The 16,710-nt window shown below is 46.0% G+C and overlaps 1 protein-coding gene across 1 annotated transcript in view; it reads right to left on the minus strand.

Moving 5' to 3' along the window:
• Positions 1-13,486: 13,486 nt before the first annotated feature.
• The window catches only part of LOC122920743 (receptor-type tyrosine-protein phosphatase beta-like), a 117,131-nt gene continuing 113,907 nt past the window's right edge, over positions 13,487-16,710 (minus strand). The window contains exon 37 of the mRNA XM_044270457.1: positions 13,487-14,091. Coding sequence (XP_044126392.1) covers positions 13,936-14,091 — 156 coding nt within the window. The 3' untranslated portion in view covers positions 13,487-13,935. The remainder of the gene's footprint in view (positions 14,092-16,710) is intronic.

Consider the following 16,710-nt stretch of genomic DNA (forward strand, 5'->3'; position numbering starts at 1 on the left):
GGACAGCCATTGATATAACTGCCTATTCTTGTCCGGGAAACGGACAAGAATAGGACAGGTTATATATATTATTTTTTTTTTGCAGACCACGGAATGGAGCATCTTTTTGCAGCCCCATTGAAGTGAATGGGTCCGCATCCAAGCCGCAAAGACTGCGGCTCGGATGCAGACCAAAACAAGGGTCGTGTGCATGAGGCCTAAGAGACGTTAAAACAGGTCATTTATATTCTATAAATTGGGGGCATAATTTAATTTTTAGGGGTCGCAGAGTCCACACTTAGTGTAGACGCTGTGGGTTTGCGTAGTGATCAGCGGCAGCATGCTACAACACATTCAAACAGGTTATAAGGAGGGGGAGGTGCCCGATCCAAAGTTTGCCCTGGGGCCCATAGAACTCCATAGTTGCGCCACCGTGTGGTACCTAGAGAAAAAGTCGCATTTATCTGCTACCAGCTGCTTTGGTCCTGTGCCCTAGCTTGGTTCAGCAATCTTATGTTTTTTAGACATAAACTTCTTGCATGGGGAGTTACATATGCCACTGAAGCCAATGATTGGTCTCAGTGGTGATGTGCCCCAAGCAGCATGTCACCCATCAGTAATGTTCCACTTGAGGACATGACACTGCTGATGCTAGTCATTGGTTGCTGCAGCGTACGTGACGAGAAGCTCAAATGGAGCTAGGGTGCAAAGCTGTGGAGAGCAGATGAGTAGGATTCTTTCTCTAGGTACCACACACTAGAGGACTTACTTTAAAATGGATCCAATCCTGTAATGCCCCTTTAAAGGCTAAGGATACCTGTATTTATTTACATGTATTTTGTAGTAGACTTTTTTTTTTTTAATCAAAACTTCTGCCTTGCTTAGCTTCTGCAGCTTCTATGTTTAACAGTACATAGCAGCTGCAGAATGCCGTTCTATGTCATTTCTGTTCCCCTGGCTACAGCTCAGCCCCTCTTTCCTTTCCTGCGTCACTAAATTAAGGTTTTTGTATTTGGTGATACATAGGAAGCAGAGCAGCTTACTATGTATTGCGAAATTTTAAAACATTTTTTAAAAAAGAACCTGTTTAATCCTACTCCCCCCATCCCACCACCCACCCTCGTTGTCACTGTCTCGGAACACATCCATGGCGAACAAGACCTTATGACGATGTTGACCAAGTTCTATCCCATCTAATTTTCTGGCTCTTATTATAAATAGCAAGTTTCTCATATTTCTTCACTTTACAGACGAGTTGATGCCATTCAGATACCGACAGAGGGTTATTTGAGCCCCAGTTCCTAGCAATTACTACCCTGGCCAGCATCAATGACTTCATCCAGAACATATTTTCTTGTCCCTGCCCATCAAATAAAGAGGCACCTAAGACAGCAGTAGTTATAACTACATCATAGTTAGATGAGGAGCATCTCCGAAGCTCAGAGAAAACATTGATCCAGAAACCCTGAGTCACAGGATGTAACCAGATAAGGTGTATAAAATCTGCACGTTGAGCCTGACGCCTACGACATCTATCTGAAACATCATTATAGAACCGAAAAAAGAGAGAGGGGCGTGTAATATAAACGGTGTAGAATCCTAAACTGAATTAACCTGTGATTCCCAGATATAGAGATTTTCCAGATATTTCTATAGATTAGTTCCCACTTTAGTGTTTTATTATTCCCAATATCTTGACCCCATTTCACTTCACTTCTAAACTTATTCATTTTACCCATTTCCACTCTCAATTTACTGTAAATTAATGAGATGGACATACTATTCTGGTATGAATTGAAGCACCAATCCATAAAATCATGTGATTTAATCGTAAACACCTTTTTCTTTAGTGCACATAAAAGCGTGTTTAACCTGAAAATATTTATACTTATCTAATATTTTAATATCTCTGTGCCCAAATATATCCACTAAAGTCCTAATGTCACCGTTATGTATCATTTGCTCAACCCTAATTATTCCCTTCCTTTCCCAGAATTCAATATCATCAATCTTATTAAATTCCCTAAAGTGCACAATGTACCATAAAGGGGTAAATTTTAATACATACGTAATTCCCAAAATAACTTTAAGTGAGTTCCAGACAAGTTGCATAAAGTGTAATATGATGCATTTTTTTCCCCCCTTCTCCCATATAGCCAGTTTCTAAAATGCTGAATATATCCCGCTGGGGTACTCTCTATAATTTCTGATGAGTTGGGGGTATATATTGAAAGGGGCAGATAAATACCACTGTATTTGAGAGGCTAAGTAATAGCCCTGCAAGTAAGGGAGGGATAAACCACCATTCTCCTCTGCTAGCCATAGATAATCCTGTTTAATACGTGCTCTTTTTCTGCCCCAAATTAGTTCATTAAGCAATCTCTCCAAAGCTTTAAAACTTTACCAACTTTTCAATGTTAATAATGAACACAGAAAACATATCAAAATGCATATCAAAATAAATAACAACATTCCGAACCTGAAAAGACTAATAGGATCCTAGAAGGCAACGAGGCAAGCCATTCTCATCACTCTTCCCCTCCACTTGTCATACCACCTTACCCTTGGCCACGGTCACCGACCCAAGGGCACCAAATCCGCCAATTCTAGTTCCAGCTACCCCTGTGGGCCCATTTTGCCAAACGGGGGCCCCAACCACCAGCTTACCGAACCTCATGCGATGCACGCTCCAACTTGTCATGCACCTTTTAAGCCTTGCATTGCCTTCCAGGACCCTCCGTTAACCTGCCACCAACGACCATAGGTGACACCTCACCTATGGGCGTCCTGCCAAACCCTCAAAGCTGTCTCCAAACCCTTCTGAAGCCCCAAAGCCCACATGTCGATACCCACATCATTGAGATGAACCCCGTCATCCCTAAGGAACTGAGGCGAGGCCGCCTCCAATTCTCTGTGACGCACCACTATACCGCCATGACGCCGCCCAAAGCGCCCCACTTCCTTATTTAGCTTCTCCCTTGCCTTATTAATCCGGACAACCGACCGCGCAAAGCGCCAAACCCTCCGAGCAACCACCTCCGACCTCACCACCAATAACCCCGGAAAATCACACCACAACCGCAACAAGTCAAATTTTATATCCCGAATTACTTCCCTAGAACTATGCACCCCCAAATCGTTGCCCCCCACATGCAACACCAAAATATCCAATGCCCTGTCAAAAGAAACTGAAGCATGGAATTCCTGAAGCACCCGCCCCCATAAGAGCCCCCGCAAACCAATCCATCGAATTTGCAAGTCATCGGGTCGGAAACCCAATTGCCGTCCGTTCCTCCGCACATCAGCACGCAAAGCTCCCCAATGAACGTAGGATTGTCCAAGAATCCACGCCAAGCACGGTGATGAACCTAAAAACAAGACTGTTAGACTCGTTGAACTCAAAACCACCACAATGATAATGCAATAACAACCACAACCACAAATTACAGCATGTGAGGACGAATGTATGAACGGTAACACGCCGATTCCCACCTCCCTATCCGCTTGATAGCTTCCTCACCCAAACCCCACCTAGCCGCCTCAGTTGCCGCGCCAATCCTGAAAGAAGGAGACGCAAACTCCTGAGCTGGGTAACCCGCGGCTGACAAACATTTCCGAAATACAGCTACAAATTGAAAACGGGACAACGCTGAGCCATCCCCATGCATCAATAATGATCCCAGAACATTAGGCCGGACCCTCAAAAATTCCTCCACACTCCTAATCGGACACAAGACCGACCCACTCAATGCTCGCAACACAATCCTCACCCCTTTGCCCTCCTGGTCAGTCTTAGACCTGCGCAACACGCAGCACAACGCCCCGTCACCAAAGGACATGTCCTCGCGTAATAAGCCGCCCCCACCAAACCGACTACTAGCCACCAACTCAGAGACCCGAAAGGCACAAAAAAAGGCCAAAGAAAAAGCGTCCCTAAACAAACTCGCCTCAAACCCAGACGAACACACCACCCCAGCCTGCTCCCACAATTTTTGCAACACAGCAAACAAAACCGGACAACGAGAATCCCGTCTCCTAACACTACCCAACGGACCGCCCATCAAAAGACGTGTATGACACTGAACATAACTCCTCACTAATACCGTCATTAACTGAACACCCGGTGGGAAACGACAGGTGATGAATGAATAAGCCTGAACTTGCCCGGCTCCTTCTTAGGAACCAGCCCCAGAGGGGACACCCACAAATCACGCAAAGGACATTCAGAAAACGGGCCCGCAATCCTCCCCGCAGCCACCTCTTTTCCAATCTTCTCCGCAACCACCTCAGGTCGCTGCAAGGCAGAAGCCAAATTGCGAGCCGCAACCTCTACCTGAACTGAGACGCACGGGATCACAAAACCGTCCCTAAAACCCCTCAACAAGAACAACTCTGCAGCCTCCCTATTTGGGTATGTCCTTAGCCACAATACCATTTCTGCCACCATCACGGGAGTCCCCCCCCCCCCCCTGTGCGCAGCTTTAAATCCTCTGCCCTTTCCACGCTTAAAACACTGCGACAAGCTGTGGGACCCCCCGCAACCCTTCCTACTCCCGCTAGTGACCTCTGACGCCGAGGAACCCCCGGCGCCGGACCGAAAGAGTTGGCCAACACCTTTTGGAGCCGACATAAGCCGCATCCACAGGCCAATGTCCTTGTGGTCCCACCTGATACTTGATCGCACCGCTTTTCTGTCTAAACTGCTCGTCATAGCTGAGCCAAGCCACCCCACCATACGTCCTATATGCCTCCCCAATCGCATCCATGTAGCAAAATAAGGCCGAACAATTCTCCGGCACCTTCTCCCCCCCCACACTCGCGAAGATCTGAAAAGCCTGAAGCCAGTTCAAAAACGTCAGCGGAATCAACCTATACCGCCGCTTCTCCTCCTACTCCTTTTTGCTTTCATCCGGATTCCCCCTTTCCAGATTAAACTTCTCCAACGGCAGCGAGAATATCTCAACATTCTCCCCCTGCCAAATTCTCTCCCTGACCTCAACCTTCAAATGCGCCCCCAAAGGCCCCTCAAAACCAACATATACTTCCCCTTTTGCCGAGTCCGCCATCCTGACGTCCTCACCCGCCCTCTGCTACCCCCACACACCACCGTCTCCCCTACCAAAGCACCCGCCGTGACAGTCGGCGTGCTCTCAACGGCCTCCGCCCTAGCAAACACTCCCCCCGCCTACCACCGGCGCAAGCGCCCACACCGCCGCCGGGGACGCCCCAGCACCCGAACCCAAGCGCACCACCAGCAATAACATACCCAACATAAATTCCCGCACTAAACCCTCCGACCCAGACAGACCCCCCCCAGTCACCCACCGAACCTGACCCGCCGTGGGTCTGTCGCTGACACGAAGATCGCTCACCTGGCTGTCCCTGGGGCGTCCTCCCAGCAGCCGCTGACCGTCCTGTAGGCCCTCGGTCCACCATCCACTCTCCGCTGATGATGAAGAAGGACCGGCACCTGCAGGAACCTCAAGGCCGCCGTCTGCCTCCCCTTCGTCCAGACTCGCTTCACCTTCTTCCAAGGCCCCGTAGTCCTAAGAACCATGGCCAGTGTTCACCTGGCCTGGCTGCAACTCACATTCCTCAAAGCAGCTCGGCCGACCTCCTGATGGCCGCCGACCCAGCGCACATCCACCATCTGCAAGCATGTCCTCCATTCAGGCTCATCGGCCTGAAAACCGGCAGCCGCATCCCTCTCTGGCACCGCCGTCACACCCCCATGCTGCACTGTGGGCGGTGCGAAACCTCAGTCCACAGCCAGCACTTGCGAAAATTCCTGGCCTGCAATACCGCCCCTGTCCACTGGCTGTTCCCCTCCTCGAGCTCCTTTGCTGAACCAATGCTGACTGCTGCCGGCCGGATGATGCAGGCCGTGGCGCGACTCGCTCACTCACCGCATCTGCGCTCCCAGAAAGGCCCTCACCAACCACTAATGAGGCCGCACGCTCCACTGCTCTCCCGGATCGGACCCTACCCACAGGCTGAGCAGGTAAGATCCGACCGCCGTCTCGCTCCCCTCCAGAGCGCGCTGGAGAGGGAGACACAGCTCTGGAACTTCTTCCCCTTTGTAGCGCCGAGGACGAAGGACGCAGGCCAGCACGTCCCTCTCCCGCCGGAGCCCGGCGCTGCACAGCATTCCTCCCGCTGCGCCGGCAGGGGTTAACAGCCTCAGCTCCTTAAGCGCCGCCGCACCCGGGGAGTCGGCTCAGGCGGCACCGATCTCCTGGCCCTTGGTCTAGCTGCAGGTGCCGCTGGGGGCCGGCCGGACCTGCTAAAGCCACCCGCAAGCAATCCTGCAGCCATGCCTGACCGTGACGATCCGCTGCAGCCCTCACAGCCAAAACTAAATCCTCAACAGGCGCCATGATGCGACTAACCTGAACCGTGACAAAAACCCTGAACGCCGGTGGGAGGTGTCTCCTCCCCCAAGCTTATATATTGCCCGGAATACCTAGCCAAACCCCTAACCTCACAGATACATTAACCCTTTACTGCCTTCAACTTCCCCCTAAGTCAGGCTACACTACGCTATGATGCGCCCCGCTCCGTTGTTCTCATTTTATCTATCAGTGGGATAATATTCAATTTGGTATAAACTTTCACCAAGGGACTGATCCGGACCCCCAGATATTCCAGTGAGTCTGTTAACATTAAACATCTAACGACCGCCACTTTAACTGGAGGGGTCTTATTTAACGGTAGCAAGGCTGATTTCTGCCAGTTCACTTCATATCCAGAAAAAATACCAAATTTGTTTATTATCTTCATAACATAGGCCAGGGCTAAATATCCATCCCTTAACCGCCTCCCGACCGCCTAACGCAGGGATGCGTCCTGCGGGCGGCCGGGTTATTCCTCCTTGACGCGTCGGCGCGTCATCTCGTGAGACGCGAGATTTCCTGTGAACGCGCGTTCGCAGGATCGCGAGGTAGACAAGTTGATCTACAGCCTGCCAGCGGAGATCATTCACTGGCAGGCTGTAGATGCGATTTTTATTTTATTTTTTACTCCAAAAAGGTATATTAGACGCTGTTTTGTTAACAGCGTCTAATATACCTGCTACCTGGTCCTCTGGTGGTCCCTTTTGCTTGGATCGACCACCACTTACAGGCAGCTCTGTAAGTAGCACCAATCACCACACTACACTGCACCCCCCCTGTCACTTATTAACCCCTGATCACCCCATATAGACTCCCTGATCACCCCCCTGTCATTGATCACCCCCTGTAAGGCTCCATTCAGACGTCCGTATGTGTTTTGCGGATCCGCAAAACACGGACACGGCAATGTGCTTTCCGCATTTTGCGGATCCGCACATTGCCAGAACTATATAGAAAATGCCTTTTCTTGTCCTCAATTGCGGGCAAGAATAGGACATGTTCTATAGGCTCTACAAAAAACGCAGTGTTCGCCCGATCAGGCCGGATCTTGTGCGCACACTTGCGTTCAGTCCGCCCCACCGCAGTGACAGAATTGTTTGTTTTTTTGATCACTGTAAAAACACCGTAAAATCGGTGCGGCGCTATAAAGATCACTTTTGAGGGGTATGGAGAGTTCATAGAAGATTTTTTATTTATTTTTATTACAAAGTCTCATATTCCACTAACTTGTGACAAAAAATAAAATCTTACATGAACTCACCATACCTCACGGAATCCAAATGCGTAAAAATGCCCTGTGAAATCCTAAAAACCTGCATGCCATCCCCTGAAGACGCCGAATTAAACAGCGAAACATGTAGGGATGCAGGCAAAGATTTTTAGTTCCGGATAGAGAGGCAGGGACCCCAGAGTGGGAGAATCTATCCAGACAGAGACAGATAGAATAAACTAGTAAGGGTGAGAGACCTGAGAGAGAATCGGGCATCCCACCGAGATACGGTTCATCTGTACACGTGATATAACCTAATACACAAATATATAAACTCCCTCCTGTCTTTCCTGAGGAATTTTAAATTAGTTCCCAAAGAGCTCAATGTGATTTTAAGAAGTACACAATAAAGGATTATGTTTTATATTATACTAGTCAGAGAGGTATGCAAATGCTACGCGTTGAAAGATTTATCCAAAGTGAGACCTCTATGCCTGGCCTGTATAAGAAGATATAATCACTGCGGACAATCCTTATCAGATAGCTTGAACTCACCAACACCGAGTTTATCCATGTAAGTTGCTTGATTCTGTAAGTCCGATAACAGAGTGCAGCAGAACAGATGGATTCCAGTATTGTGCGGTCAAAAGATGCTTTTGTAAGCTTACATGAGAATACATGTGTACCTGTTCAATGCCTAGAGCAGTATGGAGAAACAGGAAGTGAGGTACACAGAAGAAGGGGTGGAGCAATGAAATGAATGACAGATATCACAAACAGAAAAACAAGTGCAATACCAAAAACTACCATTAGATGGGAGCATATAACCAAATATAGAATATCATATGAATTAAACTATATAGATTTTAACTCCTTAGTAATAAAGTCCTCTGTACCCCCTCCATAGTAATAAAGTTCTCTGTCTGTGCCCCATCCATAGTAATAAAGCCATGTGCGCCCCCTCCATAGTAATTTAGCCCTCTGTGTGGGTGGAGCTTATGCATATTTCTGGGCTGCAGGCTCTTCCCACACAGGCCGGCAGCGCGATCTGTGCCTGCCAGCTTAATGGTGGAGCGGGGAGAAGTCTTACTGCTTCACCATTCTATGCGCTGCTGGCCTGAAGGAGGGGAGGAGTGTGGGGAGCTGAGCGGTGAATGACAGGACCGAAGCTCCCAGCGCTTCAGCAATGAGCGCTTCCATCTGTATTGATGGAAGTGCTCATTGCTTCTGGTACCCCCCCTGCTTCTGGTGCCCCTTAGTACGCTACTGCACACACACATACATGCATGCACATAAAAAATGTGTGTGTGTGTGTGTATATATATATATATATATATATATATATATATATATATATAAATCTCTTAGTATATACACACAAACCCAATTATTGCACCTCACTAATAATAAAATGAAAGCAATATAATAAAATGTATGACATTTTAGTTGGCCCTAGCCGTAATCCTCCAAAATAATATCCTGTACCATAAATCAATCACTATCTCCAACTGCATGGATGTTGCAGTCCCTATATTGATTATCAACTAATTTTGGTTAATTATTCTGTATTGGATAGCATTCATAATCTTGTGAAGTGGTGTATACAACTTGAGTTGATCACTTGAGACAGTCGAACTTCAAGCAGTCACAGTTTCTGTTTCAATAGTTTTTATTGAGTTTTTCATTTCAAACGGTTAAAGAAAGTACATTACAGTTTGATTTGTTACAGTGTCAAGGTGTTATCTATCTTTTTGTTTATTTAATCTCTATCCTCATCTACCAGTTTATTTTTTCTTCTACACTTTACATTCAATATAAAATACATCTTGGGCCACACACGAACAAACAGAAAGAAGTGGACCTCGTCTCCCATCCTCATGAAGTTCTCCCATGGTCATCTCCAGAGTAGCCTCAGCTAAGACTTCGAACAAAAGCCTCCTAATGCAGGGGATGACGCAAGAAACAATTAACGCAAACAGCAGAATTAAAGATAAATTCAGGAATAGGAAGTAAGCCCTTTTAGGGCATTCATGACCTGGCCAATGATTGTGAACATAAGAACTATTAATACTGGGAATCTTTGGGCAATACTATCAATGGATCACTGGGCTAGAAGTATCAGACTGTAACAACTTTGTTCTTCCTTTTGCACAACTTTTCCCCAACCCAGAAACCCATTTTTATTATCTCAAATAGAATCAATATTCTTTTAGTCAAGATCAGCAGTCGGACAAGGGGAAACAAGTTCTATGCACATATGCTTATTATGTAAATAAAGAAGATTCACCTACAAAGACCTGCTGGAACCAGTGAATTTGCGTCTGATCAGAATTCCTTTTACTACAAGGGGAAACAAGAAACCTCATCCTTTCAAGTCTCCAGGCTCAACACTTTCTTGAGTTGACTTCAAATAGGCTTTACTTTGAGCTTCACTGATGTGGGGCCAACAACACTCGGAATCGACCACCAAACCAGGGTTTTAGGACTTTTCTTGCATGTCCCTTTATCACCACACAATCCCCAGACACAAGTGGGTGGGTATCTGGTATTTTATCAAGATCTGGAAGTGAAGCAAATACTTGAGAATGTATTTTAGTCAAATGCTTGTGCAAACTGATCACATAATCTGTCAGACTACCATGTTGCATCTGGAGCCACGGTGGGAAATACAATCCTGTCCTAGGGCCTGACCCACTAAGGACCTTATAGGGACTAAGGCTTGTCTCACGGTTAGGGGTATACCTTACTGAAAAGAGGCTACCAGCAGGCACTCTATTCATAGCTTTTTGAATCTTTAACTTTAGTGTCCCATTCAGTTCCTTTTTTCCTACCCTACTGCTGCTTTGTGGATGGTACGAAGCATGTAAGGCCTGTTCTACACCCAAAACCTTCATCTCCTGCATCACATCACCTGTGAAGTGAACACTTCTGTCACTTTCAATGGTCTGGGGTACCCCATACCTGCATACAACTTCGGCCATAATCTTTGCTTCTTTTGGGTATGCTTTTGGCCATCCTGAAAACAAGTCGTAACGCATCAATACATACTCATACATGCCCACCTTAGGTAGTTAAAGGTAGTCTGCAAACTTTGAAACAGATACAAAGGGCAAGACGTGTGTTTCTGGGGTACCTTAGCCACCTCTTCCTCTGGATCTGGAAGAAAAGTTTAAGTGCCCTAACTCTTCCCGCCCGCCTTGCTCCAGGGTGGCTGGATCCAAAACATTACATCTTTGAACATTTCAGGCATCATAGGAATACCCTTTGTCAAAGAAAACACATTACATTAAGTGGATGATCATACATCAACACAATAATATCCCTGATAGGCACAATATTTTGATGAATAGATTGATGGAACAAATTAAAATAGCTGGAATTCTGTGATAGAGAAACAATTCTATAAAGATAATATCATCTAGAATGGTCCCATATATTAGTAGGCATATCAGTTATTAACTGTTAATTTTGTAACTTTTTGGTGTATTGAAACACATACAGTATACCTGTATACTGATGAGAAACACTTGTGTACTAGTCATCATCTCTCTCTTGCCTTTTTGAGAAATTTGGACTGAATTCCTAAGCTGAGCTGGATGGTCAGATGTCTTTTCTCAGCCCTATAAAACTATGTGAGAACCAATTCACTTATCCTTAGTCGGGATGAATATGAACATTCAAATCAGCAATCAGTCCTAACCGGACTTTGGCCGTCTTCCAGGACATATGGATTTAGCAGAGTTAAACCACACACTTCGTAAGTTATCACATCTAACTCTGTGGGCAACAGAAAGGTTCTTGGGTTGTGCTTTCATAAGGATAGGCGTAATATCACTGTCACTTTGTGGTTCAGGACTATCTCAGGGCCTTTATCAAGCATGGTTTGTACAACTGCTACAGCTCTGATGCAGAAAGGGGCACCTCTGGCCACGGGGTCAAGTCTGGCTGAATAATATGCCACAGGGTGTTGTCACTGGCCATGCAGTTGGGTGAGGACAGCTGAGGCATGGCCACTCACTTCTGTACAATACAATCTAAATGTAATAATCTGATAGGCTCAGTGCGGGGGAGCACAACATTCCCAGTTTTAGGGCATAAATGTATCTACCACCTAATGTATAAAGTGTAAGGGACTAAAAGATAAACAATCATAAAGAGGCTGCATCTCATGTCAGCTTTCCAATACACAGAATGATACTCTAAGGCTGTGTTGAAGGGGAACTTGGGAAAATTAGAATTGAGGACTCAGGGTTCTTGTCCAATGGTACCTTCATCATGATGTTACCTATATATGATTTTAAAGTTGGAGAGGGAGGAACTTGAGCAGCCATCCTTTTGGGAAGTGTTGAAGGGATAGGGAGGGTGGGAATATTGTTTCTTTGTTTCTTTATTTTAAATATGCCATGTATTCAATTATTTGTATTTGTTCCTTTTTATATATACTTGAAAACATAATGCATCCTGTATCGCTACATATATGATTCACATGCTATCTTTCTACCTGATGATGCATTAATAAAAATATATAAAAAATAAAATAAAGAGGCTGCATCAAACTTGCATATCCACGGTCTGCAAGGAACAAGGCACAAAAATGTCCTCAGTGCATTCATGTTTCTGGGCAAAGGGGTGTCCTCCACAGCCCATGAAGGTAACAGTAATGTAGGAAAACTGAAGTTTTTTTATTTTATTTTTCTTTACCTTGCAGCCATGATCAGCTAAAAAGGAGAGGAGTGTCATGGCTGCAGTAAACAAACTGGGTGAGTTCTGGCCTCCCTGCAGCAGTACCACCCAGGTATCTTGTTTCCCCTCATGTGTGAAGGCAAATAACTACAAATTATCTAAATGTAGTGGTACTGAAAAGAAAACATTTGTCAAATCACTCACAGTGGAGTGGGTAGGGGTAGTGTGAACCTGAGCCAACAAGGTGCGTGTACTGGGCACAATGGGGGTGCTAAAACTGTGGCTTCATTGACAGCACGTAGGTCACGTACCATCTGGTATTGGCTGGGTTTGCCCTTCTCACTTTTCTTTTTCACAGGGTACAAAAGAGTGTTAGAAGGGGATACAATGTCCTTCATAACCCCTTTTTCAAAAAGTCTTGGACTGTTTGAGATATGGCATCAGGGCTGATTATGTTTGCTCTACTGCTCCAAATTAAGAGTAACCTAAGGGTTTTACGTGCACGGAAGAAAATAACTGACACACACACACTGGAGTCAAAGCAAATTCTCTCGTTTATTACAGGAAGTACATCAGTTTATGTAGACGGGCTCGTGGCATTGTTACATTGGCTGAAATATGAAAAAGAGATAACACTTGGCATCTGCGCATTGTGCATTGTTTTACTAACTCTGGTATGTGAACGGTGTAAATATCTAACTATAGGGGCCATCTTGTAATGGAGTCTTCAAGAACAGCAGAAAAGTATATATGACGTAGCAAGGAGGAGAGTTCTCTTGGGTAGGATGGAACCTTCGTGCTTTGGAGAAGATAAGGAGTTTTCTGAGAGCTGGAGTATGTGGGAGCTTTCTTAGCTGATTCAAAGAATGATGACCACATCTCTATCAATTGAAATACTAACAAATATTTCCTCAAAAATAGAGCTTCACAAATCTACAACTCGGCCCTCAAAAAGGCAACCTGTTAAATACTGTAACTGTTAACTATGTCGATATAAAAAATATATATATATTATGGCTGATAGGATGTGAGGAGACACAAGTGGAAAAAAATTCCTTGGTCTTTAAGATAAATATTCACCAGTCCTCCGGTTTCTTGAATTTAATAAAAAAAAGAAAAACTTTGGAAAACATTTTTTAAATTCTTTTTATTGCCGTATTCTGACCCCCTACGTTTCGGTATGGGGGCTCATTTTTTGCAGAATGATCTGTAATATAAAAAAAAAAAAAACTTTTTTTTCGGCCCCCAAGGTCCTAAGAAGATGCAATCGTCCGATTGCTATTTCCATGAAGTGATGGAATTTGATACATTGTTAAACAGAAGATTCAGTACATTCTGATATAGTGCTGCCACCTGCAGGGCTACATTGGAATATACCCGTGAAAGGCCTGGTGGTCTCCAGGTCTTACAACAAATGAGCGGTTCCACCGATCACCACCTGGGGGAGCCATTCCAAGCCCAGAAGCGCAGAGTGTCCGTGTTTCCAGCTCTCAAATGTTGGTGTCACGTTTGACCACAGCGTCTGAGGCGTTATATGCTTGCGATCTGTGCCATTTTTAAACCTTGCACTTCTGCCTCACATGACTGCAGTGGTGCTGAAGGGGTTAAACACGTTATACACTGTAACAGCTATATAAATACAATGACCACAATACAGAACTGACAGAATTCTCAGACAAACAATGTCCGTTCATATTCTTCTTCATGCTCCTGGGTTGTTTTGGGTATTTCTTCATAAAGAGAATCCTCGTCCATCTTCTGGTAGTCGTGATCTGTCTTACCTGTGACTATATCTAGAGCGCAGCGGTGCAGGAATATGTACTGCTCCTAGATTGGGAGCACATAATTAGCAAAGCTTAATATGATGTTCTTTAGTTTCTCAGCATTTTTAACATCTCTACTTGCTGTCAGTGAATGAGTATGTCCTTATTTTCATTCAGAGGCAGTAAACCTGTGTACATAGCTGCTGTCCAGGAGACCCATATAATTTAATACACCATTATCTATATCCTACCTGGCTTGAGTAATGGCAGCTATGTGTTCGGTCAGTTATACAACATTATTAGAGTAATTATAACCATCAGTGCCATTTGCTTTTAGATAAGTACCTTGCCCATTTTCTCCACCATTACTACCTCTTGGGATAGGGCATTTCATTGTGTGACTGCTCTAAGCGTAAAGAATCCTTTCCTGTATTGCTATCTAAATTGCCTTTCATCCAAGCGTAAAGGAAGGGGTTTATATGTATGCAGTCATGATTACTGTGTCCTAGATCTGCCCGTGCTGCCAGTTGTCTTTCTGTAATATTTTACAATCAGGCTGAGTTTTATTAAGAACCCTACTAAGTTTTGTGGTGGTCTTAAAGGGGTCATCCGAGCCAGGAAATGCCATCTCCCTATATTCCCGGGCCCCTCACACAGATTCTACTTACCTGGCTCCCCACTACCTGCTCCGCTCCTGGTCCCCGCTGCCAATAGCAGGCGGTGATGGGGACGAGCCTCCCTATTGTCACCCACGATGCTAGCGAGGCTCGTCCCTGTCACCGGCTAACCGCCTGTCATTGGCTGCCCCCCCGACACCGGATATTTTCCTCCGCGCATGGGGAGAAGCAGCGGCGGCTGTGCGGGAACCAGGAGCGGCGTGGAGAGCCAGGTAAGTAGAATCTGTGAGGGGCCCGGGCATATGCGGGGGACATTTCTAGGCTCTGATAGTGGCGTCGCTAGAGGGGGGCGAGGGGGGGCAATTGCCCCCCCTATGTTGTTCCTTGCCCCCCCAGGTGCCCCCCCGCTGATTCCCCCGAGTGAATACTAATGAGCGCTTCCATTATGGAAGCGCTCATTAGTACAGAAGGACCAGGAAGTGGTGAACGCTCTGTACTCACCACTTCCTGGTCCTCGGCTGTCGGCTGTGCAGGGCTGCGCACAGCGTGAGGTCGCTCTGTGACCTCACGCTGTGCGCGCCAGTTTAGAGCACAGTCTACTGAGGAGGGAGAAAATGGCAGGTGGCGTCCGTCCAGGAGCAGGAGAGGTAAGTGTTTTTTTATTTTATTTTATAAAAAAATTTGACTGCTGGGGGCATTATGGGGGCTAATAGGAGGCATATGGGGCTAATAGGAGGCATATGGGGGCATTTGGAGGCATATGGGGCTAATTGGAGGCATATTTGGGGGCTAATTGGAGGCATATGGGGGCATTTGGAGGCATATTTGGGGGCTAATTGGAGGCATATTTGGGGGCTAATAGGAGGCATATGGGGCTAATAGGAGGCATATGGGGCTAATAGGAGGCATATGGGGCTAATTGGAGGCATATGGGGGCTAATAGGCATATGGGGCTAATAGGAGGCATATGGGGGCTAATTGGAGGCATATGGGGGCTAATTGGAGGCATATGGGGTCTATGGGGCTAATTGGAGGCATATGGGGGCTAATTGGGGGCTAATTGGAGGCATATGGGGGCTAATTGGAGGCATATGGGGTCTATGGGGCTAATTGGAGGCATATGGGGGCTAATTGGAGGCATATGGGGTCTATGGGGCTAATTGGAGGCATATGGGGTTAATTTGAGGCATATGGGGGCTAATTGGGGGCTAATAGGAGGCATATGGGGGCTAATTGGGGGCTAATTGGAGGCATATGGGGGCTAATTGGAGGCATATGGGGTCTATGGGGCTAATTGGAGGCATATGGGGTTAATTGGAGGCATATGGGGGCTAATAGGAGGCATATGGGGGCTAATTGGAGGCATATAGGGGCTAATTGGAGGCATATAGGGGCTAATTGGGGGCTAATAGGAGGCATATGGGGGCTAATAGGAGGCATATGGGGGCTAATTGAAGGCATATGGGGGCTAATTGGAGGCATATGGAGCTAATTGGAGGCATATGGGGGCTAATAAGAGGCATAATGGGGGCTAATTAGAGGCATAATGTGGGCTAATGAGGCATAATGTGGGCTAATGAGGCATAATTGGGGCTAATGAGGCTAATAAGAAGAATAATGGGGCTAATGAGGCATACGGGCTTATAATGGGGGCTAATGAGGCATAAGGGCTGATATGGGGGCTGATATGGGAGTGATGAGAGGCATAATGAGGGCTAATGAGAGGCATAATGTGTCATCCACAGATCCCCCATAACAGTGTGTCTTCCACAGATCCACCATAACAGTGCGCCTGTGCACTGACGAGAGACAGAAAGAAGGGGAAAGAATCCGTGGAAGCAAGCAGAGGACGGCACAGCAGATGACTCAATAGCTTCTTTTGTAAGTAAATTGTTTTATTATAACTGTATCCCTGCAGACCGCAACTTTCTCGTATTTTGTAATCTTATTTCTATATACTTATTTTGTTTTTGCCCCCCCATTTTTGACTGTGGTATCTTTGTGCCCCCCCTATATATTGTTCCTAGAGTCGCCACTGGGCTCTGATAACCCCTTTAATTTTCATT

This window comes from Bufo gargarizans, chromosome 10 (genome assembly GCF_014858855.1).
Source record: "Bufo gargarizans isolate SCDJY-AF-19 chromosome 10, ASM1485885v1, whole genome shotgun sequence".
NCBI classification, from domain to species: domain Eukaryota; kingdom Metazoa; phylum Chordata; class Amphibia; order Anura; family Bufonidae; genus Bufo; species Bufo gargarizans.